This window comes from Lepisma saccharinum, chromosome 2 (genome assembly GCF_977018435.1).
Source record: "Lepisma saccharinum chromosome 2, izLepSacc3.1, whole genome shotgun sequence".
NCBI lineage: Eukaryota > Metazoa > Arthropoda > Insecta > Zygentoma > Lepismatidae > Lepisma > Lepisma saccharinum.
In genome coordinates, this window is record NC_139230.1 from 32,460,258 (window position 1) to 32,485,384 (window position 25,127).

The window sequence follows — 25,127 nt, forward strand, 5'->3', positions numbered from 1 at the left end:
TAATAGTAGTACGTGATGTTAAAAAAAACCTCTTAACAGAGGTGAATGCAATCTAATGAACATAATATAACGCATTAGACTTATATAAAAACATAAGAAGTAAATAAAGTGTTCCCCTGAGCTTTGCACCACGCCATGAATGCATGAACAGTAGAGCATGTGGAGCTAGTGATCAGCATTACGCCCCTGGTTAGTAGCTAGTAGAAGCTAAGTTTGAATAGTCAATATAAAGCTTTTCAAATGTGTCGATCTTTTAGAATTGACTTCAGTTAACGAAGTCAAAGACCACCCGTGACCTTACGAGGTCATTTAGACGAATCCAGTCGGCTGTATAATAACTGTTTGTTGTCATAAATAACAGGAACGGAAAACAATCGATGTTCACTTCCGGTTGATATGCTTACTCTCTGCGTTCAACTTCTCTTGCCATTGTCAGTGTGAAGGAATTTCTTGGCTCTTGCTGGTCCTTGTACAGTCACAAACACTTATGGGTTGTAGCCATATCATTGACTTTGAATTGTGACGTTACAACCCAGAAGTGTGCAATCACGTGCTGTTTTACACAACTAACAGTGAACATTTGCGTTTCAACCATTAGTTAGCTCTTTCATTCGCTCTGCGAGTGTCATGTGTCCTGCGCACGGGGTTTATTTTAGGTACTGAAGACTAGACTATAATTTTGTAGTTGAGAAGCAAGTTACATTTTTCTTGCGTAATTTTTCTTGGCCGTACCGGATTTCACTCTCTGTCCTGGAGGGTAGGTCCCGATGACCAATGGGCGGTGAGTCAGAGATATAGCAAATTACAATGAAAATACTTCTTAAATAATACAATGTGTAATCCTGGTATTAATACAAAGTACTCCACTTATAATGAAAATTGCAAGGAGAAATGAGCGGGTGAGCTCAATAACGAGAGCAGCTACTTGTGTGTGAGCTGCCGTTCTCCTTGCCTGGTAACGTCACCGATGGGGCAGTGGCAGCGTCGTTGCCTTGTAACCAAGGGGTCCCGGGTTCGATACCCGGTACAGGCACATATACCTTGTCCCAGCTAACTGTAGAGTAGGGCCGCGCATATCGGCAGAGGAGGAGGAGGGAAATCGAGTGGTGAAAGGGCAGCGTTGCCAACCGTACGCCTGACCGTACATGTACGGACGTACGGTCCAGACCTTAGTCCGTACGCTAAATGCACGGTTTGTCAAAATTTGCTCTTGCAATTTTATCCCTAACATTTAAGAAATTCTTAAACCAATCGTACGAACCTGGAGACAAAAATACGGTCGGCTTGCCATGTGCGATCGGTATTATCCTCTTCAAAAGTTTGCAACGCTGCATAGCGAAGGAGGAAATCGGGTAACTCCCGTCGCCCGTTACACAATCCCGTTTCTCTCACTGTTCATTGGTGGAGCCGTCTCGCGTCACTACTTGCGCAGAGACTTGTTCTCGTTCGCCTGATCGACAGTTAGCTGGTACGGAGTTTAGTGGTTCGGATTCCAGTTTAAACTGTAGGTTAAGTCCCGATTAGCCTTACTGTACATAAAGTGGACTTTAAACACCAACTCCTTGTCTGGTTCCCGAGTAAAGCTTCGGTGCTGGATCGAGAGGCTGACTATCGGTCCCGCGGCTGGTCTGAGTTGTGCCTCTGACCAGACCCTCGTTAATCCTCGAGGCTTCTGCTGGCCTTGCAGCGGAATCGTTTCTCTCCGTGGCATCACTCGTAGTCTGTCGAACTCGTTGTGCGCTTTTTATGATCTATTTGTGATCTCTTTGAGATCTCCGTGTTGTCACAGGTTGTCTCCCTGAGGAGACGCGGACGAGGACAGAAGTGTGCCACCACCATCGAATCCTGGCTGCTCAGTCACTCCCCAATGTTGGGAAGATACAGCTAGTTCTACTCTCATTGCATCATGACCAGGATAGCAGATATTAACCATTTTCTGAACTTTTGTTCTTTCTTTAGCTACATTTTTGTCGCCATGTGTGTCGAATAGATTGAATTACATAGCAAGAATAACCAGGCACTTGTGAGAGCTATAACCATCTGAAGGATGTTGTAAACGGGCAGAACCTCCCCGTCGTTGCATTGTAATCAAGGGGTCCCGAATTCGATAGCCGGTGGAGGCACATAGTGATTCGGATCCCACTTTAAACTGTAGGTCCAGTTCCGATTAGCCTTACTGTGCATAAAGTGGACTTAAAACACCAAATCAATTAATCAATTATATAAACAGGCAGGATGTTTACGCAACCGAGCTGGGTCTATGATACAAGCAGGGACGGCACGACGGGTGGGGGAGGGTGGGCAAGCGCCCACCCAAAAATATTCAAGAAGTATTAATAATAAGTATTTAGAAAAATACAAATGCTTCAATAAAATTGCATTCTTGTCATGGGTCCGTGCATATTTTTCTTACGAATATTGTCGATACGAGAAAGGCTCACAATATCACCGTGTACGAAGTTTCGCTGCCTTTGGATTTGCATTAGTTTACCGAATCAGAAAGCGAAAATCGTAGCAAAATAAGGCGAGGTATAACATCTATTATTTGTAATTAATTATATTTCATATTTAAAACTTGAAGCATAAAACGTGTGATCAGTTAACACTTCTGTGACTACAAGTATGTATTACAATATCTATCTACAGCCAAAGTGCACTTTTCCAGAAGTGGGAGTACAAAACCTACAGAAAGAAAAACCAAAGAAACAAATAAAAACATATACACATTACTTCCATATGGCATGCAAAAGAACTTCGATTCATGACTAGGCTTCTTTCACCTAGCATTTTGGAAAATGGGTGACTTCTTTCGTTGGCGTGGAAATTGTCAGTAACTGAAACTGTTTCTAAGAATTTCAAAGCGTTATGAAGAAGAGAAACTACATTTGTATGAAGGTAAGGTGTGAACAGGAGACGAATTGCCACATACGGTAGCTACAATGTTCAAATTAAATTTTTTAATTTGTTTAAGTAAGTTAACATTGATTTCTCAATCTCTAGGCATATTTCTATTGAACCACATTGAGCATTTCTTTTTTCTGCATCAGTCAGGTCACGATTATTAAGCAAGTGGAAGTAATGTGAATATGAAATTCGATTTTTCGATGTTCATTTTGCACATATTCCTTTATTTTTGCAATTTTTAATTTTATTTTGTGTAAAAAATTATGTTTTTATGCGAGGAAAGTTTAATGCAGAATGAACAAAAATACTTTAAAAACTTTTCTAACAGGCATTAATTAAATACAAAAATTCATGTAGGCGGCTACACGTATCAATTTGGAACACTCCTATTAGCCAAGTAAAAATCATTTGTTAAGCCTCAACGAAGAAGCACTGCTCTTTTCAGTTAAACTCATAATATTATTAAAATTGTATATTCAAAATCATTCATTTGAATTATAAACAAAAACCAAATAGTATTTCTTCACTATTGTCGGGGTTTATCATACTTTCTGTAATCATCCTTGAATGTTTAATGTATAGGGCATACGAAATTGTATCACATGAAAAAACAAGTTATTTCGTTTTGGAAAGCACGTCAGTAGTAGCAAATAAAGGCGGACAGTTGAAACTTTAGCAACTGTAAATGTCGAATTTTGGCATAACTTGCTCTCCGAATCTAAAACGCTAAAATTATATTTCAAATGGTTTTGCTGCAAGGTTGCTTCACTCCATGAAGCATTAGGCCTTGTTCCTCTCCAAGGGACGACGCTAGTTTCACACATACAAATTACTTATTGTAACCTTTTGGTGTCTCTTCCATTTGTAAAGAATTTGTTCCATATTTTTCATGATTGTCGCATAAATTAAGCAATATACTCTAATCTCCCAACTAAATATAAGCCTTTCTTCCACGTTACATTCTGGGCTGTATTTTGCAGACTAACGAGGCTCTGGCGTCTGTACTCACATCCGATCTGTGGACCTATTTTGTGATCTGCCCATTTGTGTTTGTGACTGTCCTTTCATCTATTTCATCTTATCATAAATCATCATCCTCGCGATTAGCCAGAAGTGTAAGAAAACCGAAGTAATTTTCCTTGAAACTAGGTGTTTGGGAGTCAAGAAGAGATGTGGTCGGCCAGGTGTGAGTGAAAATGACATTGAGCGAGAGATAGGAGCTTTCACAAAGAGTCCGAGAAAATCTATACACAGAACTTCACGTGAGTTGGAAATGTCAACAATGACTGTGTGGTGGGTTTTACGTAAAAAACTAAACATGAAACCGTACAGACTACAGTTAGTGTAGTCCTAAAGACAAAGACAAGCGATTCCAGTTTTGCTGTGCATTGCAAGTCAAAGATGATGCTTTTGTGAATTTGATATTTTTTTCGGACGAGGCAACAATTCATACAAATGGGAAAGTAAACAGGCACAATTCCTGGTTGGTGCTGCTTTCCCGTACTTCATCCTAAATTTTCGTTGGACATTCGTTGCACTCTTTGATTTGTCAAATTCTAGCACGCAGAAAGCCTTCTCAGCTTCAGAAAGCCCCATCTTGACTATGACACCACCTAGCGACGATATATGGAACTACAAGTAACACATGCAATGAGAAAAAACTTACAACTTTACTCTTTGAAATGATGTACTTTTTCACTTTGTAATGCTACTCGTTTGGCTACAATATTTTTTTTAAAGTGTTCCCGGACTTTTGTTACATGCTGTATAATCAGCCTGTTCTTTATCAGAGGCCATTGGCGGTATCGAGTACTACTGGAAATATATTTTCCTTGGATTCTCCATGTTGTACTGGAATAACTTTTATTATTAATATCTTCTGCAGAAGATAAGAAGTGATCGTGGAAGGAGTCTTTGTTGTCGCATTCTCTGGCACCGCCGCCATTTTATTAGAGAGATGCAAGGCAGTTCAATATAGGAATGGAGTTTATCCTGAGTCCGATGGAAAGACCCCTATCACAGCAGGCTTTGGCTTAGTAGCACTGCCCAGATTTACCCTAATTCTACAGGTATCAGCAATAAGTCCATACGCTACCTTCGGGAAACTGCCATACTCACTTCACGAAACAACAAAGCGGGTAAAATTCATGAAACCATACTCAAATGATTAGAAAGGGGTGTAAATGAAGTACAAGTATGTGTATACAGTTCTAAACATAGATGACGCTGTCCGCTACCCAGTGTAATTCCTCAACACTGGTCTCCCATCTCAAAATCTTATCCGTAAAGTGGGAGCCCTTGTGATGCTGCTGAAGAACTTAACCTACCCGAACTATTCAATAGTACCAGTTAGGGTGAAGGCTCGCCACAGAAAAGTGATAGAAGTGGCTAGTGGCTGTATTCATGATCTGTGCGCACGAGGAGGCCGTCTTCATACCTCGCATTCACAGATTTATGTGGCTTCTTCGAGACTGAGCAAGCCTAGCACCTAGTAATATGAGTATCTGGGGGCAGTACGTTGAAAAGGGGAGAACGTTTAAAAGTTTGTTAAATTTTCACCAGCCTTTCCAGAAAGACTTATTGTGCCAGAAAGGCCTACTTAGAGGACAACGTGTGCCTGTCTGTTCATATGTTTGCTTTGAAATCGAGAACCGCGGATCCGATTTAATAAAATTTTATTCTTCAACTTACAACCATATTACAGCATTTTCTATGAACAAATACAAATATTAAATAATACAAAACGGGCGAAACTGGATATGTAACAGAAATGGTATTCAGACAATACTAATGATCTCGTAAACAGGAATATCTTACGTAATTGTTTTGTACGTTGGCGTTGTTAATATGAGGAAGCTTACGGAATCCCATTGTTCTAACAAGTGTCAAGTATATTCAATCGGTGGCATGTAAATAGAAAGGAATTCATAAACGGTAGAAGTGTGTTTGTTTGTTTGTTTGAGTTGGTGTTTTAAGTACACTTTATGTACAGTAAGGCTAATCAGGACTGGACCTACAGTTGAAAGTGGGATCCGGACCACTATGTACCTCCACCGGGTATCGAACCCGGGACCTTTTGATTACAAGGCGACTACGCTATCACTGCGCCATCGGGGAGACGACAGTAGATGAGTTGATTTATTTTACTTCGCTTTCTGTGCCACTTTTGGCTAATTTGCGAAGATGGGGATGAGTGATGATATTGATGAATAGACACTCCATTCCCAGGCCAGGATTCGAACCCGGGACCCCTGGTGTCATAGCGCGATGTGCTAACCACTCCGCCACAGGGGCCGGCGACAGTAGATGTTATAAGGAACTGCAGGATGTTGTTATCAGTTGACCAGACTACCATAGACAATGGGTTGTTATTGTAATAAGTATGACTGAGCTTCTGATCTCTGATTGACTCAAGACATAATACGTCACTAACTCTAGCCATTGCGTCGTTTCCGTCGCAACCCTTAAGCGTGACCTTTGTTCTACGGCATTGCTATTTGTGTGGTGGATGCGAAGCTTACTAGGTGTTAAAAGACTTTGCTCAGCTCTATCTCACAAGCTTCGTCTGCAGCAGATATCAAGGAATATTGAAGAGTCCTGTTAACCTGCGTACTGGTAAGTTTATTTCTTCTTTTTCATAGTTGACAAAGAAACATTGCTCTTTCAAATCAACCTTGTTATACGACTTGGAGAGATTTCAAAATCAACATGTAACAAACTTTGTAATATTCACGCAGAAAGTTTCTTTCCAATCAAGGGTGTTGGTGCTGCACTAATATGGGACGGGCAGAGAAAGAAGCTGTCTGTCGTCTTTGTGTGATTAGGAAGGGTAGTGATTTCAGATTCGGATATTTTTATGCATTTCTTTTAGAGTGGCGGTTACAGGATTTTCGTATGATGGCATATGACAGTAACGAGGAGGGAAGTTGTTCGTCAGTCGTACATCTTGCCATCTTTCCTGCACTGACGTTCTTTTTTCAGGAATAATTGTCCATGTCAAGTGTAAACTAACAATAGGACATGAATTTGCCATCTCACAACGTGGTGGCGCGATACACTGCATATTTCGCTTGTCACTTGGACGTCCGTACGAAGTAGTTTTTACTTTAGTGTATCCCGTGTTGCCTGGGTCTGCTTGCAGCACAAGTGCGGTAAATGCTCTTTCAATGCTGCAGGAAAAGTGGCTGTAGAGCAAAAGACATGACTGTACAAGCTCCCGGCCAAAGGAGCAGACGGAACTACGGAGTTGTGTCAGGGAAAACGAACCACGTCGTCGATCCGGCCACCGCCGTTACAAAAATGTCCCACACCTCTGTTGATAAGGTCAATGGTCAGCATGTTATATTTTTTCCCTTACAGGTGCTGTGTTTCTCACAATAGGATACGAGTGCGATAGCTGTGTTTGTTGTGGTGATGTTAGTCAGTGTAGTGGTGCTTATCAGAGTTCTTCGGTTTAGACAGACTTTACGTTGGAATGTGGACAGGCCATCCTGTTGCTAGGGTCCCATATATGTTCACACCATATATATGTGAACTCAATCCCATAGAACTATTGGGGCAAGACTTACATAGTTCATAGTTGCAAAGTTCAATATCAATTTCCATATTTCAGGTGTTTAAAAATTGTTTCTGGAAGCAAAGGACAGTGTGGCAGAAGAAACTGGAGAAATCCTATGGACTCGCATTAGAGAGAAAGAAAACTTGTAGACAAAATTTTTAACATTATATTAGTTTCATTAATGGCAGGCAGTTTCTAAAAGGTTATCTTTTGAAGGCACATTAGAAGGTGCCTACGCATACCTCCACCCCCCTCTACGTGCACACGCCATGGTTGCGCAGCAAATTGAAACTGAGGACTTCATAGCCTGCCACGCTATGTGCAGAATGTCTTGTTCAGTGATGAAGATATTGGAAGAGATGCAATTGTAGGATCTGGGCAGAGGAGCAACCACATTCCTTACAGGACATACGTATGTGGAATACCAAAAGTGGTCGGTGCAGCGCCGGACCCTGTGGCCGAGTGGTTAGCACATAGCGCTGCGACGCCAAGGGTCCCGGGTTCGAATCTCGCTCGGGCTTGGTTGTTTCTGAATGTCCATTCATAAATTTCATCATTTCATCACTCATCCCCATCTTTGCAAATTAGGCAAGAGGCACAAAACGCGAAGTAAAATAAAACTAAATCAATCAATCAATCATGGTCGGTGCAGCGAGTGCTGTTGTGTATGTAGGAGGTTGAAACAAACACCATTCTGTTTAGTGCCCTAAAACATGTTTGCCAAGGTAAGACAGCGCTTTTGGATCGAAATTCAGGTGGCCCGTGGCAAAAATGCACGAGAAAGTCATCAATACTTGCATGAAGCCTGTAGCAACAATACCTAGCCATATCTGATATTTGCACAATGGGTAAGTGTTACGTTTAGGCCGTTCGCCGGCTTAAACTGCTTGGCTGCAAGAGGATGTGTGTATGAAGAATGGAATAAATTACACTCATTGCTCCTTACCAATATTTAATAGAATCGCAACAGTGGGGGGGGGGTTATATATATATATAACCAATAACCAGACTCTCGGGGTGGTCCAATCGGTAGAGAGTCTGACTGCCACGCAGCAGAAGCGGGTTCGATTCCCGGGATGGTTGATTTCAGACGGAAAATTTTCCACCAATGGCCCTCATGGAGCGGATCTGTTGTTCATCCAGCCTCTAACAAGGGGGTACCTGAAGGCAAGGCAGGGAGTATATTATAGGAGGTTAAATGCGGTCGAAGCATGGCTCTGATCACATGACCACAAATGGTCGAGATTGTGAATATGTGTTCTTTTTTATGTCAAACAAACTAATTTTTAAATCCTAAAAAGGTATATTTTCATTCGCACCAATTCTTTTTATTAAATGCTCAACATGTTCCAACTAGCGTTTACGTGAGCCACACACCAAATGAGTCGTTTGTTCCCGAACGACAGAGGAATTTTACGTGTCCGTGGTTTGTTGTTGGTGAGAAAAAAATCCACAAAGATGGTGCCTCGTGTCTTGACAGATGACCTGAAATAGCGTCGACTCAACATTTCATCCAATATTTAACACAATGCAGAGATGTTTAATAGAATCACTGCCGGTAATAAAATGTGCCGTTTGCAATACGATCCAGAAACAAAACGCCAGAGAAGAAAGTGGAAAACTTACAATTCACCTTGGCCGAAAAAAGAACGAATGTCTCGCTGAACTCGAATGTTTCTTTGATCTCAAAGGGATAGTTCACTATGAGTTCATTGACAACCTTACGAGAATTTTTGTCGGAGGAAGATCCCTAACCCTGGCCTGAAAAAAGGATTCTCCACAATGACAATGCTCCTACGCATGTGTTGCGAGTTCGCGACCTACAGTCTAAGACAGTGGTTCTCAACCTTCGTGAGCCCGTATATTCGTTTCTAAAAAGTCGATGCCTCGATCCCAACAATTTTACTCGTAAATAGTTTTCTATTTTTTTAACTTTATACGTAAATTAATATGTACTATTGAAATTTAATATTAACAAATAAATATGGCGTAATCATAGAGAGTGTTAGTTCTATAGTGCCTACTATCGGATTAAAAATTATAGACACTCGAGTTTGAACTCCAATTAAAAATTAACCAGTAGACCTACAAATAAACGAGTTACATCAAAATTTAGCTTTTTCAATTCTGCGTTAATCTATGCTAACCAATATTTTTTTTTCAAGTATGTCTTCAATTCTTTTATCGTCGTGAGAACAAAAAAGTGCCGCTATTTTCGGGTTTTGCAAACGATCGCTCTCTTTGAAATTCTATAAATAAAAAACGGTTGGTCCGATCGTGATGACATTTTATTATGGTGCAATCAGAAAGGTTCTAAACACAATTTGTAATTTTCAGATTTCAAAAATTTGTCAAAGAACCGTTAGTTTCAATTTTGCGAAACTACTTTTTCCTTGGTATTGGGTAATCTTACAAATACAATATTTGTCTTGTTTTGAAGCTCTTTCCATCTGTTTTTAAAAATCCATTATCATTGTCAATTCACATTGCGAAACCGATTTTATATAGATTTTTATTCAACGGAGTAAGGTGTGCAAAAAAAAGCCCGAAAATTCCACTGTTCAACGGACATCGCTGTGTACCGTGTTGCCGCGTCCCATATATATTTTTTTCCGTTGAATAAAAATCTGTATAAAATCGGTTTCGCAATATGCATTGATAATGATAATGGATTTTAAGAACAGATGGAAGGAGCTTCAAAACAGGACCAATATTTAAGTAAGACTTGAAGCTTTCCTGGCGACGAATGATGAAAATATTGTATTTGAAGAATTACCCAATACCAAGAAAAAATTGTTTCGCAAAATTAAAAATAACGGTTCTTTGACATTTTTTTAAAATCTGAAAATTACAAATTGTGTTTAGAACCTTTCTGTCTGCACCATAATACAATTTCATCACGATCGGACCAACCGTGTTTTATTTATAGAATTTCAAAGAGAGCGAAAACCGAAAAAAAAGCGGTACTTTTTTTTGTTCCCGCGACGATAAAAAATGAAGATATACTAGAAAAAATATTGGTTAGCATAGATTATTGCAGAATTGAATAGTCTAAATTTTGATGTAACTCGTTTTTTTGTAGGTCTACTGGTTAATTTTTAATTGGAGTCCAAACTCTAGATCTATAATTTTTAATCCGACAGTAGGCTTGTAATCAAACATAAAATCTTGGTTTAAATTACTTGGCCTCTGGATCTAATGGAATCTTTAGTTTCCTCTGGCCAATATCATTAAATTAACTTGGTAAGTGCTGGTCTTCATTGGCATGTTCCATTTTGAACACACTAAAATTCTAATTATTCAGAATATTTCCACTTCAATATATTTGTTAACAAAAATTGCTGCGCAAACTAAGTTTACCGTGGTACCCGTCCATCAACCTCCAAATTTGGAGGCGATAAGCAACGCCCCCCTCAAGTATAGATCGTTTGATCGCTCACCGACACTATCCTGAAAGCATTTCTTGTTATCGCAGTCGAAACTCGAACGAAAGGCCATTTTTCCAGGTGGTTGCCAACTCGGGCTGCAAGTCGCTTTACACTTCCGGCGTTGACTCGAGAACTGCCCCACGCTTAAAATAATTCAAATGTAGAGGCTGTAAGTGGCGAAGTTCCCTCTCAGCGACTTTGGTTTCTCACAAACACTGGCGTGAACTCCGATCCAAAGACTATCTTTCCAGATAGTAATCCTGCTCGGGACGCAAGTCGCAAACTTCAGGAGAACCTCTCGCGGCCTGGTATAATTGACGGCAGGGTCCGGTACCGAGAAACGGCCCCGCGTTGACAAACACTGGTCTAAGTAATCCATTACAAAAATGGACCACCTTATTCACCCGACTCTTTCCAGAATAACTACATTTCCTTGAAAATACAAGGTTTTGCTGACATTCCTGACATCCAACCTAACGCGATGACTTTACTGCGAGGTATTCAGGAAAAGGATTTTCAAGACTGTCTCCGGCAATAGGTACGTACAGTCACGGACAGTTCTGGGTTGTAATGATATCATTAAAAGTCAATTAGATTGCTACAACCCAGAAGTGTCCGTAATTGTACATCGTCTCTCAAAGTGTGTACCTCCAAAACGAGAATATTTCGAAGGCGACAGCAGCTGTTAGTGCACAGGAAAGAAAAATGTGCTTTCCAAGAGCCACTCTGGGAATTAAATGGTCAAATCTCGTATTTTCATTCGCGGTGGCTTACTCGGTATGACGTCTGAATGTCAGGCGGGAAACTCGGGTTCGAATTCCGTTGTGGCTACTTTATGGTGGGAGTTTTTCCAGAATGTCCCTGTATGGAGCGGCTCTGTCGCTCACCCAGTCTCTAAAATATGTGCACCAGTAAAGGCGTCTGGAGCGTGGTTCTGATCACATCATCTCCACAAAAGGCCCATATTAGAATGTGTGGGATCCTAACTCCAGATTCTCCCCATGTTGCAATGTGCAGAAGTAGTAGCTGTGTGTGTGATTGTGTGTATTTGCGAGTGTGCGTAATTGATAAACAGTGAAAGCAGTGACACGCATTTTAAACTCCTACAGAAGGGTATATTTTTTTTCGCGCTAATTCATTTGTCCCCAAATCGCACCTGTTTCTGCGAGACTGCGAATAGTCGCTTCATCTCACCTTGTGATTGTATTCTGCAGAGCAGTGGTTTCTCAACCTTTGTGAGACCGTGGCCCAGTAAATTCCTTTTTTAAGAGTCGATAACGCGATCAAAGCAATTTTACTCGTAAATACATTCATAATTTTTAAAAACTTTATAAATGATTAAACTGTATAGTTGAAATCAAATAGAGATTATGGCATAATTATGAAGAGTAATAGTTCGAGGACTTATTGACAAATATGCAGTTGTCAACCATTTGATCTAAGGAAATCTTGTCGGCCTCCGTGGCGGAGTAATTATCACAGCGTGCTACGACGTTGGAGTTCCGGGTTCGAATCCCGGGCTGGGCATGGATGTTCTTCGTGAGTGTCCCTTCATCAAGTTCACCGCATAATCAATCACTCATCCTCATCCTTGCGATCGATAGACAGTTGCGTACACCGCATGCAAGTGTTTTCATAGTTCGGTCATGCCATTGTTTATCTGCGAGTTTTTACTGTAATGCTCATGCATTGCATGCATGGTTAGAATACGCATGAAAAGTTTCACATGTTTGAACTCCACAAAAAAATCGGTAACCTTTGTTATCTTCTCTTCTTACGGCCGTCTTCCGTATCGGAGTGGTTAGAACAGCGCGCTACGACGCCAGGTGTTCCTGGTTTGAACCCCGCCTTGCCATGGGTGTTCTTAGTGAGTGGCCCTTCTTAAATTTCATCATATCATCACTCATCCTTATCTTCACGATTAGCCAAACGTGGCAAAAAAGCGAAGTAAAATGAAACAAATGAATCAATTTTCTACTTCGAGCCACTGCCGATCAGTGTTGCCATCTTGGAGCATTTCGTCTGACTTCAAATGCAACAGCACTCAGGCATGTTCAGCTGCATTGCCTTAATTTATGGGCGTTATTGTAGTAAAAAGAATGATAGCTTGTTTTCCTTAGCACCTGATCTCTCCAAAAGCACGCGTTATCTTTGAAGATCTTATTGTGGAGTGGTCATAACGTACTTGTCTTGTAATCAAGGGATCCCGGGTTCGATAACGGGTGGAGGCACATAATGGTTCGAATCTCACTTTAAACCGTACGTCTAGTCCCTATTGGCCTATCTGTGCATAAAGTGGACTAATGGACTCAAAGATTTTATTGCCAAAATTTAGCAGTGACTATGATTACATTACTGTAAGTTTCCTCTCATAATATCAAAAAATGTAGTGTACACAAGTCTTTGAAAATGAAATAAAAAACGTCAACATGTGGAATATCATTGCTCTGACGAACATAGACAATATATTCTGGTTCAGGACATCGAGATCGTTGCATAAATCGTAATCCTGAGTTCAAATTCCACGGTGAGGATCTCGGAATTTCGTTTTAGGAAAATAAACTCAAAGTTGGTCAAATTTTGATTTAAGACCGCTTTACCTCACTCGAGAGTGAGAGCTGTACTAAAGGTATTTTCCACTCTTACGGCGGCCGGTCCAAGTTCTGGCAAGGGAAGTGGGGAGCGGGAATTACACCGCAGACCAACCAGACAACAGCAGTGGCGCCGACAGACACGACGCGGCGGAAAGATGTACTACGTGAACCTCGTTCTACTGGCTGCTGCGTTTCTTACCGCTCTGGATTGGTCGCTTCCCCGCTCCCCACTTCGCTTGCCAGCTTATAGGGCGCCCGCCGTAAGACTGGAAAAGAACTATAGTAAAATATCTCCACACATCGGAAATAGAAATCTAAATCCCTTGATGGTCAATTCAAAATATTAACACGGAAACTGTCGCTATTTCCAAGTGTTAATTATTTCCCCTGCTAAATAGTTAACATGTTTATAGTGTAAGCGCATTGCATGTTGATGCTTGAATATTACAAACGACATTGGAACTCAATATAACATTTAAAAAGTAAATTTTGTTAAACGAGAAACATTTACTCCCTCTGGCTATATTGATTGATTGATTGATTTGCTATATTTTACTTCGCTTTTTGTGCCTCTTTTGTCTAATTTGCGAAAATGGGGATGAGTGATGATATGATGAATGGACACTCACAAACATCCATGCCCAGGTCGGGATCCGAACCCTGGATCCCTGGTGTCGTAGCGGGATGTGCTAATCACTTCGCCACGGGGCCGGCCCCTCCAATAATTTAGAGTAAGTTGGAGTACTCAATCGTTCTCTGTGTAGCACATAAATGGTAGAAACTATCAACAATAAAAAAAATTGTAAAATTTGAAATTAAATGTGTAAAAAATCGATCAAAACTTAAGGATAAATGTTTTTGCACTAGTTGAGTGAAAAATAGCTATTGAGACAGTGGTTACTTCAAGTCGAAACCCTACTCTATTACCAAAAGATCTTTCAGTCAAAAGTATCTTTAGTTTCGCTTCAGCATAGGAAAAGCTATACACTCTTCCAAAATTTGTGTAAAGTGATCGTCAACAGATATGTTCCAAGTAGACACTAAAACTTAAACTTCGGAAATTCAAAGTTCTGACTAACTCTTAGTTTTGCACAGATTGCGCCTTTCACAAATTACGGCAAGTTATTCGTCAAACATCACATTCTAAGTTGACATAAAATGCTTTTAGAACAAAATAAAATAAACGTATACATCATTGTTTTTTATTAACAAAAATGACATAAAAGTATTAAATCTATAACGCATAGTTTACAAAAATAATGTCGAAAGAACATCAGATATATTTCTATATATGGATATGTAGTCATTACTCGAAGGCACGATTAACAGGCAATTTTATTGCTCATTTGAGCTGATATGCAAAAGGAACGGAATTCGTGGACAATGGATATGAACTGAAATTGCTGATAATTCTTACCTAATTGTCGTGTTTATTGCTTTCTAGGCTCACACTGTACCAATGAGTACATGTGTTGTGAATGGTTTTTAGGGATTATGTAAAAGGGAAAGAATTTAAACACAATGGGTGTTAGCTTCGATTGAAGGTGTTTAATCGTCGATATTGTTAATACGTACGACGAAATATGTGGACACTCATTGGTACAACGAATGTCACGTGATATGCGATGTATAGTAATGCATTGCGTCATATCCGATATAACCCTTAAACTCCTCATTTTTGTTCTAAGACATCTTATTTGTGGTGCGGACTTGAAGCTCGCCAGATTCTGAATAGTTGACTTTGCTTTAATTTAGCAGCGACATTTTGCCAGGAAGTGATTCCAAGGAGCATACATGAATCGTAATAATTCCCAAGTAGGTAAGTGTATTTAAACGTTTTCAGATTCAGTATAAACGTGATGCCAAATATACATACTGTTGTAAACGTATTAATATTTTATTAAACATTCGTTGCTAATTTTTCGATCGGTTATAGTTACAGCTCAACTACGTCAACCACTTTTGTTAACTTAGATGTTGAGAACGGATGAATCTTAATGTAACAGGCTTAGAGCAATCAGTTCAAATCGTGGCTCCTTGATTTCTTGATTCATTTCACTGAAAATAAATTATGAAGTCGGCTTAAATACTGCTTCCGTGATTGATAGGCTAATCTGCACTGAAGTGCGAAACAAAATGCGTCGCTTTTATTATTATAACTTGGGGTCAAATAATGGTTGCAATTAACCAAAAATAAAATTAACTCTATAGTTGTGAGTCGAAATCATGCTGCCATGAAATCGAACTCCAATTCGAAAATAAGGAAGAAGCTCTTGCTTAACTGCAAGCACTACTATGTCGGCTGCAAATTTCGAGAAAAATCATGTTATTGAAATTTCAGTCGCTTCTGAAGAGTTCCGACGTTTCTTTAACTTTACGATTTAGATTAGGGTTGTATTTTTTTGTGAACTCAGTTTCTGTACCTGAAATATGTGTATATCCTCTTGTTGCACTCTACTTCCATAAGAATTTTGGAACGTTGTTAATATACTATGCTTATTTGAATTAGTCCTGACGTACTACGGAAGGAAGTAGCAATATTTTCCATATGAAACAGGAAGAACCGTCAAGTAAGTGAGTGAGTGAGTGAGTTTAGGTAGGGAGGGATATATATATATATATATATATATATATATATAATGAATTGTTACAAGCCACAAGAACAGCGAACTTAAATAGATGAAAAGAGAAGATAATATCTTGAAGCAATATTTCTATACGTTGTTAGAAGGATAAATGATACAAAATTAAAATAAATATTGGATAGATATAAGGTGAATAATCAGGAATTATACAGGAAAGGATGAATGTATGAGGAAAAATTAAGAAAAATTATATAAAAATACAAGATAAGACTCGCTTTGGATCACCTGAGACAAATTAAACAGGCCTAGCAGATCTTTAATTTTGGGGATTCTCACCTCGTGCTGATTTCAAGTAGGTACAGAGTTACCATCCCTCGTCGCTGCAGGTGTATTGAGAATTACCATTTAAGATTATATTTTCTCGGACATATAATGGCTGTGTGCTGGTAGGTTAGTAAAGGAATTCCTTCTAGAGGAAGCCAGAGGTCATGATCTCGCACTCTAGCAATATAGCAAGGATCCACTTGGACCTCAAGCTGAAATTGAAGAAAGGACTCGGGAGCTGATACCACCTGAACCCACACTGCCCATAATCCTGAGATATTGCATGCATATTGAGGGATGGTAATGAAGGCGCACCTCAATGTAGGAGATACACCATTATTTAGTAGTGCCTGCTCGCGGCATAGATAGTGAATCAATAGATAGAAAACAGAACAACAGAAAATGGAGAATGGAAATTCAGTGGAAAGTGAACTTAAAGAACAAGATGAAAAAATAAATTAAGTAAGGGAAGAGAAACTCCTAGTTGCTGGTGCGAAGAAGGAAGTACACAAGAAATTATTATTTGTATTACCTGTAATTGGATGTGAGAGAGAGTATCAAGAAGGTTATAATATTGAGTGAAAGAGAAGAAGGATATGTGTGTGGACATTGCAAAAAAAGGTAAGAAAAAGGAAAAGCGAGATAGAGATGCAAGCAATATGATAGAGATATTTAAGAAGTTATCGTTCCAAATGGAAGTTAATGGTTACTTAAGTAAATGGAAGAAAATGGAAACTAGCAACAGAAAAATTGACGAAAATGGAAAAATATTTTAATGGAAGAATTATTTTAAAAATAGAAACAGGAGAAATTAGTAGATAAATTCGATGAAAATAATAGAAGAGCAGAGGATAACAGTAGCAAAAACGTCATGGCGCCCTTCGCTCAGGAAATTTTCTTTGTTTTTTGGTGCCATTCAACAAATGCTAATTTTCGTCGATACCAGCTCACGCAGAACGCACACCCACCCCACTCCCGTCAACATCTTCGTTCGCCTCCTTTGGGGAATCCCTTGCTCCGACATTACACAACATTGCCGCGTGATTTTTTGACAAGAGCGTACCCAATTTCTTAGTGGACCGCCCAACACCGACGACTTCTCTCCACCCGTTTTGCCATTATTCAGTTCGGAAAATCATTTTCCCACGTTTTCAAACATCAATAACTCGGCAACAAAGCCGTTTCCGGAATTTCGTTACATGAACTTTCCACCTTATTTTCACTCGTACAATCATCTCCCAAGCGTTGTAAACGAACTTACGAAACACCCTAAATATATATACTGGGTGATTTTTTTAACCTGAATCATTTGAATATCTTGAAAAGAAATCATCCTACAAAAAAATGTTTCAAATAAAAGTTGATAGTTTGGGGGGGGGGAAGTTTAGTGGTGCAACAAAAGAACACCCCCTCCCCCTCTTGTAGGTGAGGTGGGGGCAACTTTGAAATTTCAAATAGAAACCCCTATTTTTTATTACAGATTCGGATTTTACGGAAAAAAATACATAAGTTTTGTCTGAAACATTTTTTCCGATTCGTGATAGATGGCGCTATAATCGACAAATTTTCATGAGCAGACATGAGGATCATGGGCCACAGCAGCTAACACATTAATTTCATTTTCTTCTCCAGTAACTGTTCTTCGACGGGTCCTTTGTTTAGGTTTAACACTTCCTTCAGTAGTAAATTGATTGACTGTACGTTGAAACGAAGCGAAAGAACGCACCCTGTCTGAAACACGCTGAGCATAAACAACGACAGCTTGACAGAGATTCCTTCCAGATTCTCCATACACGAGAACCATTTCAATTTTCTCTTCTACAGTTAATACATCCATTGATATTAAAAAGTATCAACAGCTTAGTCAAATTAATCGCTCGGACCATTCTTGTGATTTAAAAAGCAATGAAAACAAACAATGATTTAACAGAAAAAGTCTAAAAAGGAACTGTTTCTTGACATTGTTTTATTTTTTTTTCTGTTGTAGCTTTCTTAAGCATCTTTCACACAACAATAAAAAAAATAAACAAATATCGAATCTAACTTTTAAATGTTGTAAATAGGCGAATTACCAGCTTAATGAAATCTCAAAAGATTTGTCAAGAATTAGTACAAAGTTCATGCACGAGAATGTTTTATTTTTTGACTTTAAATGAATTGCGAAATGAAATACGTTGGTTTTAAAGTGTAAACATTCAAGAAATGAAAATTTGTCGATTATAGCGCTATCTATCACGAATCGAAAAGAATGTTTCAGACAAAACTTATGTATTTTTTTCCGTAAAATCCGAATCTGTAATAAAAAATAGGGGTTTCTATTTGAAATTTCAAAGTTGCCCCCCACCCCACCTACAAGAGGGGTAGGGGGTGTTCTTTTGTTGCACCACTAAACGTCCCCCCTCCAAACTATCAACTTTTTATTTGGAACATTTTTTTGTAGGATGATTTTTTTTCAAGATATTCAAATGATTCAGGTCAAAAAAAATCACCCAGTATATATATATTAGCAGGTAACAATATGTTATAAAGACATTCTTACTTTCCAAAGAAGCGCTCATGTGGAATAGCCAAACGGATCCAGATCCGAAAAATCCGGATCTCTTTGGATCCGGATCTGGCCATCCCTACTCCCGATTAGCCTTACTGTGCATAAAGTGGATTTAAATCACCAAATCAACAACAATAACACTAAACAGAAAGAAATAACTTCAGAGCAGAGAAGGAACACCAGTAATATCATTTAATTTTGTCACGGGACCAAATGTGGTTCATGCGATGATGTTTTTCATTTGCACATGTTTGGAATGGTATGTAATATACATGGCATTCAAAGACAACAGAAGTTAACTGACAAGCAAGTATTTCTGACGTAATTATCCGTACTTTAATACTGTTAATATGAGCAATTTCTAAGACGTGTCAAGTATAAGCAATGGATGATATTTAATTTTAAAGGAATTCATAAACAATAGATGATTGTAGTTCGACTGGAGGTTATTATTTTCAGCTTGCGACACAAACACAGGAATACGATGTTAACGCAAATTCATGTCATTAACCATCTGGTCTGTGATTGGTTAAAGCCAACTTGTATTACTACAACAAATCATTGCGCCATTGACTTGCAATCTTTGAGTGTAACTTTTGTCCTAGAATATTACCATTTGTATGGTGGATATGAAGCTCACCAGGTGCTTGAAGATTTAGTTCAGCTCTATTTCACAAATCATATTTTACGGCGAGGCGATGTCAAGGAACATGGACACGTCGTGTAACTTCTTCACTGGTAAGCCTATTTCTTCGTTTTCATTGTTGGCAAAGAAACACTTCTCTTTGTAATCCACCTTGTTATCCGACTTCGAGAGACTTCCGATTCACCATGCAACGAACTTCGTAATATTGACTGGTAAAGTTTCTTTTTATCCTTCGGTGATATTGTCGTGCAAAAATGGCGCAGACCGCAAAAGAAATTGTCCTCCTTGAATGATTAGGAAGAGTCGTGATTTGAAATTCACATTTACATGTATCTTTTACAGTAGCGAGTCCAAGTTTTCGAACGATGGGACATAACAGTGTAACGAGCAAAGGTGTCTTCGTTTTAGTTGTCAGTTCTACATTTTGCTATACCTTCCTGCATTTGACTTTTATTTTTATGAAGGGTGTGCCAATAACAAAGATTTATGATCCCTGCTTAAAATTCCTGTACACACTATATATTGTTTGGGTCTCCATGATCAATTGTGTAAGCGGTCCAAAACTTTTAATTGCTGTATTTAATTGTAATACTCTTGCGAATCGTATCATGGGATTTCATCTCAAACCCGATTTTACAAAATGATCTACAGAAGGCAAATTATCTGTAACTTTAAAGGGCGGTTTTACAGAAAGTGGTAACCGATACAAGAGACGTCGCCTAGAATGGTTGTAACATTTTTACTACAGCACGAACCATAAGATTGATTGAGTGATTGAGTTGGTGTTTTAAGTCCACTTTATGCACAGTAAGGCTAATCGGGACTGGACCTGCAGCTTAAAGTGGGATCCGAACCACTATGCGCCTCCACCGGGAATCGAACCGGGAGCCCTTGATTACAAGGCGACGACAGTACGACTGCGCCATCGGGGAGGTGGCCATAGGAAATAAAGTTGTATTCTCACAGGAAAGTGGCGCGACACGCTGCACACATCATTTGTCCTTTGGACGTCAGGGAGTGTTTTTACCTTAGAGTGCCTGTTGTCAGCTGGGTCTGTATGTCGCACAAGTGCCGGAAATTCTTTTTTTTTTTTTTTTTTTTTTTTCGAAATCCAGGGGAAGTGGTTGTAGGGCAAAGTGCATACCTGTACCGTCTCACCAGGAGCAATGGCCTACATGTTACGCCTTTTTCACCTCAGTGATTCAAAAAATAATACGTGTGCGACAAGGAAAGTGTGTCTGCAGCTCTGTTTGCTCTGTAATTGTCCTCGTAGTGTTTCTAAAAGTTTTTCGGTATGGTAGATCTTTATACTCGGATGTGAAGAAGTCATAGGATTGCAACACTCCCATCATTTATAATTCAACTCATTCCCATAAAACTAATTCGGAGATAAGTAAGAAGACTATAAGTGGAATTTAATAAATAATCTACAGTGGTTCTGGTCTTAAAAAAATATTTCGGGAGACGATGGACAGCATGACAGAAGAAAACTGAAGAAGGTACATGGACAGGGATTTTTAAAAAAACATTGTCGGGAGAACGAAGTTAAGTTAGATCTAATTATCGAATATTTGTAATTTCATTATCGTTCAACAGTGAATCGGATTCGGAAAGCGATACCGTGGTTGAAAGTGAATCATATTGCTCAGTCAGGAGTGCACAGAATATCGGAGGCATTCAATATTTTATTGCACATTGGTACACTGGAAGAGTTGCGATATGTGGTAAAGCGATTAAAATTTAACTTTGCTTATATCTCCTTCGTCTTTCAAAATCGGACATTTTTTGGCAGTCGTTTTTAAACAGTGAAATGGACATAGTAAAAGCATCGTTCGAAGAATTCCTGCAGTGTGGAAAGCGCGACACAGCTTTCCTGTTTGCTTATTTTTGCAGTGAAGCATACTGGGCGAATATACAGGCATCAGCGTCAAAGTGACTCCGCAGAGACTTGCAAGGGCGTCAGTCGAGGAAACTTGTGATGTGAAAGGTTTTGGAATGACTGGCAATCCACAATGTTGTTCAAGAACGGAGACACAGGCCTGCACGATAACCCGTCTTTATGAAATGCCTTAGTTCATTGACAACCAAGTACAGCTCCAAGCTGTTCAACCAGAATTCGCAAATTTTCTACCGAGTTAGAACCTTCACATAATGTTTGCCACCAACACCAGTTCGCCATCCACCAGAGCAGAAAATCTTGAAAAGTGACCCCTACCCTGAATCGGTAGACCAGTAGTCCTAAAGGACGGTAACTCTTTGGAATAAACAGTTTCGAAATTCAAACGATAACCGTTTCTGGACATTACATTTTAACGGCAGACAAGAAACGGATCTTTATTGAAAATCCTGCTAAGTCAAAGTGGTAGATCTGGTGTTTCAAAGCGGCAGGTTCAAACAAAAGGTCCTGTTCTTCATCTTGTGGAATTGTGATTGTTCAGTCAACTGGTTCAATATGGTCGGCATGCTCGATATCCTGCACTGATCAATCGAAAGTGTGTACTGCCGCACCAAGACAATGTTTCAGCACAAGATTCAAAGTGGTTCAGGCTAAGTAGCGGATGAGGAAGATATATATATATAAGTTCTGCCACATCTAACCTACAACTCTAACCTCATTGCATTACATTTTATTCTCTTCCGGTCAGTGGCCCGCTTTGCTCAAGGACGGTTCTTAAATTCATTGGAGAATTCCGAGAAAGGAGTGCGATATTCTTTTGGCATGCAAATGGACAAAATACTGTTGTCACGGAATCAACAATTGGCAGAAAGATAGGATATCAAGTGATATTTCCAATAATGAACATGTGTCTGATGCACAGATTCTCTCGGAATATCGACCGGGTATTGTTTGGTTTGGTTTATATTAAACCATCTGATTTACTACGGCAAATAACAACAGCTGATTTGTTTCGGCAAGAAACACACTTTGACTTATTTCTCTGAGTTACTTAGGCAATTAACACACTCTGAGATATTTCTGAGTCCAGCGCCAAACCTTCGTTAGTATGCAACAAGCTTTTACCGTGGTGTACTGTGTCACCCTTTACACCAGGAAGGTTCCATTGGAGAAAATGCATAATCTTGGCGATATCTTTTTAGCTGTACTTTGTTGTTCTTCATTGTCATTTTCAAAAATTGGGTGTCAATGACTTCCGCCTCTATCAGGTCCTCACATAAAGTCAGAGAGGACTAACTTGAGTTGGTGTTGGTTTGAGTTTGTGTTTTAAGTGCACTTTGTGCACAGTAAGGCTAATCGGAACTGGACCTACAGTTTAAAGTGAAATCCGAACCACTATGTGCCTCCACCGGGTATCGAACTCGGGACCCCTTGATTACAAGGCGACAACGCTACCACTGCGCCATCGGGGAGGCCCTAGAAAGGACGAACTGAAGAGGAAGCGGGGGGGGGGAGTATCCGGTATCTAGCGGACAATTTTGAGCGTCGTATGATGCTCCCTGATTGAAAAGCTAGTTGATTTAATAAAAAATTTTTCGTTCGGCACAATCTTCAGATGTGAATATTTGTTCGCTATCGAGCGAGAGGCAGAAGCCAATGACTTTCTCGAGGAAAGGCTAGGAGCTACAGAAGTAGTAGTTGTCTGAGTTGAGACACTGCTGGTTTGGAAGCCTATACTCCGACTGTTAAAGGCAGTAGCAGCAGTGGTGGCGAAAGCTACTAGTAGCGTAGTGCGAACATTTTCGAGGACTCGGGCTTCGCTTCTCCAGTGGAGTATTTTCCCGTGACAACCAACAATCTGATCTTCTCGTGCTGGTATGTTGAACTCTGAAGGTGTCAAACTGGGTGCTCACCTTTGCACTTACACAATTGGATCACATGAACATTGGTACGAACCATTATCTAGAGAACCACACTTGCCACAAATGGCAGTAGTGGGTTTCAGGAGGGGCCGAGTGTGGCCAAGTGTTGCCATTTAAAGCACTTCATACTGTTTGGGATGTACGTCCGGATATAAAAGACAAATATTCATACCTCAATTTACCCGGGAGAGTGGACACACCAAACCAAGTGGTTGGCACACGTTCTTCGGACTTTATTGTGTTCACTGCTGTGTCATGCTGGTGAACATATTCCTTCAAAATTGTACTTTTCTGTTCTTGCGTAGTACATCTTTACAGCTGTTATGTTGACTGTCGGATTCAACCTTAACTTGTCAGTTTTTATAGATTGTCTGTCAAACGATATGTTTTATTTTGATAAGAACTCTATAGTTTTGCAGTACCTTTATGGCAGGAACATCACGACTAGCGGTAAAGTCAAGTTACTTCTTGATAAGGAAAGGTGGCATGTCCTTTAAACCTTAAACCCCGAGGCTGTTTTTCCTGGCATTTGCAGTAATGCCAAGCGCGTTTTCAGCAGGAAAGTTACAATTTCTTAATGTTTTAAATGAAAGTTAATATCTCGGAAACTACGAACTGTAGTTACAAATTATATCTCGTGCTCATCCAGCCTCAAATCAATGGTTAGCTGGAGGGTAAAAGCGGCCGGAGCGTGGTGCTGATCACATTACCAAAATCGCCGAGATCGAGAATGTGTGGGACCTATTCTCACAGATTTTTTTCTCCAGGGGGGGGAGGGGGTGGGCAGCAGTGTACAAATTGGGGCGTATGTGGGGTGATGATATGCCCCCAGCACAGAAAATTCTCACAAAACATCCCTCACTAAGATATTTTTCATAGGCATCCCCGACCCGCTGCATTTTCCCCATGTTGATCCATACAGGTATCCCTCCTCCAAAACCAAAACATTTATCTCCGAACTTTATTTGAGTCACAGCATGTTCCAAAATTGATATATTAAGCGACGACGCTGCTTGGTCCAAAATTGAAATAGCTGGACGTCAGGGAAAATACTAGTGTTTGGGCGATATATCGTCCAGACGATATATCACGATATTGAAAAATATCATCCATGCGATACCAACTAGGCCAGTGGTTCTCAAACTGTGGTACGCGTATCCCAAGGGGTACATGAACTATACTTGAAGGGGGTACGCAATCAGCTCGGAAAATGGGTTTTCATCCACGGTGTACCTAAAAAACAAGTACCGAGATAGACTAACCTTGGACCCGAATCTCCGCTTGGAAGTTCCAAATGCACACACTAAACACCAATAAACTGTGTCAGGCTATGCAAGCACATCATTCTCACTACAAACACTGAGGATTACAATAAAAACTCCAAAATTGCGCTGGACAGTTTGTTTACAAACTTAATTTTGTTCTTTACTTTTTTTTTCAATTAATCTGGAAAAAATATGAAAATTAAAGTTGTTTTTCTTTACTTCTTACCATACATAAGTTTCATTTTTTTTATTTTTGTAACTAATCATGAAGACTGTAAACGTAGGAACACCCAATAAAAATAATAAATGTAGGATTCTAATGATTGTTTACTATCTTACCACATACAGCCCGAATACCATTTTTCTCTATTGCAGATACACACCTCCAACATATCAAAAATGTCTCACCAATCAAGCAGCCAAAAAAATGTCCCCAAAACATACTATTCGGAGAAA

At 39.6% G+C, this 25,127-nt stretch overlaps 1 protein-coding gene across 3 annotated transcripts in view; it reads left to right on the forward strand.

Annotated features, from left to right (window-relative positions):
* Window positions 1-25,127, forward strand: part of LOC145983987 (uncharacterized) — an 86,028-nt gene that overhangs the window by 15,730 nt on the left and 45,171 nt on the right. The window contains exon 1 of one of the 3 annotated variants that reach the window (XM_083117237.1): window positions 15,178-15,303. The exons of 1 other annotated variant lie outside the window; for it this stretch is intronic. In XM_083117237.1, the coding sequence (XP_082973363.1) occupies window positions 15,279-15,303 (25 nt within the window). In that variant the 5' untranslated portion in view covers window positions 15,178-15,278. Of the gene's footprint in view, window positions 1-15,177; window positions 15,304-25,127 lie in introns of those variants that run through there. One more of the 3 variants, XM_083117238.1, reaches the window with a different exon arrangement.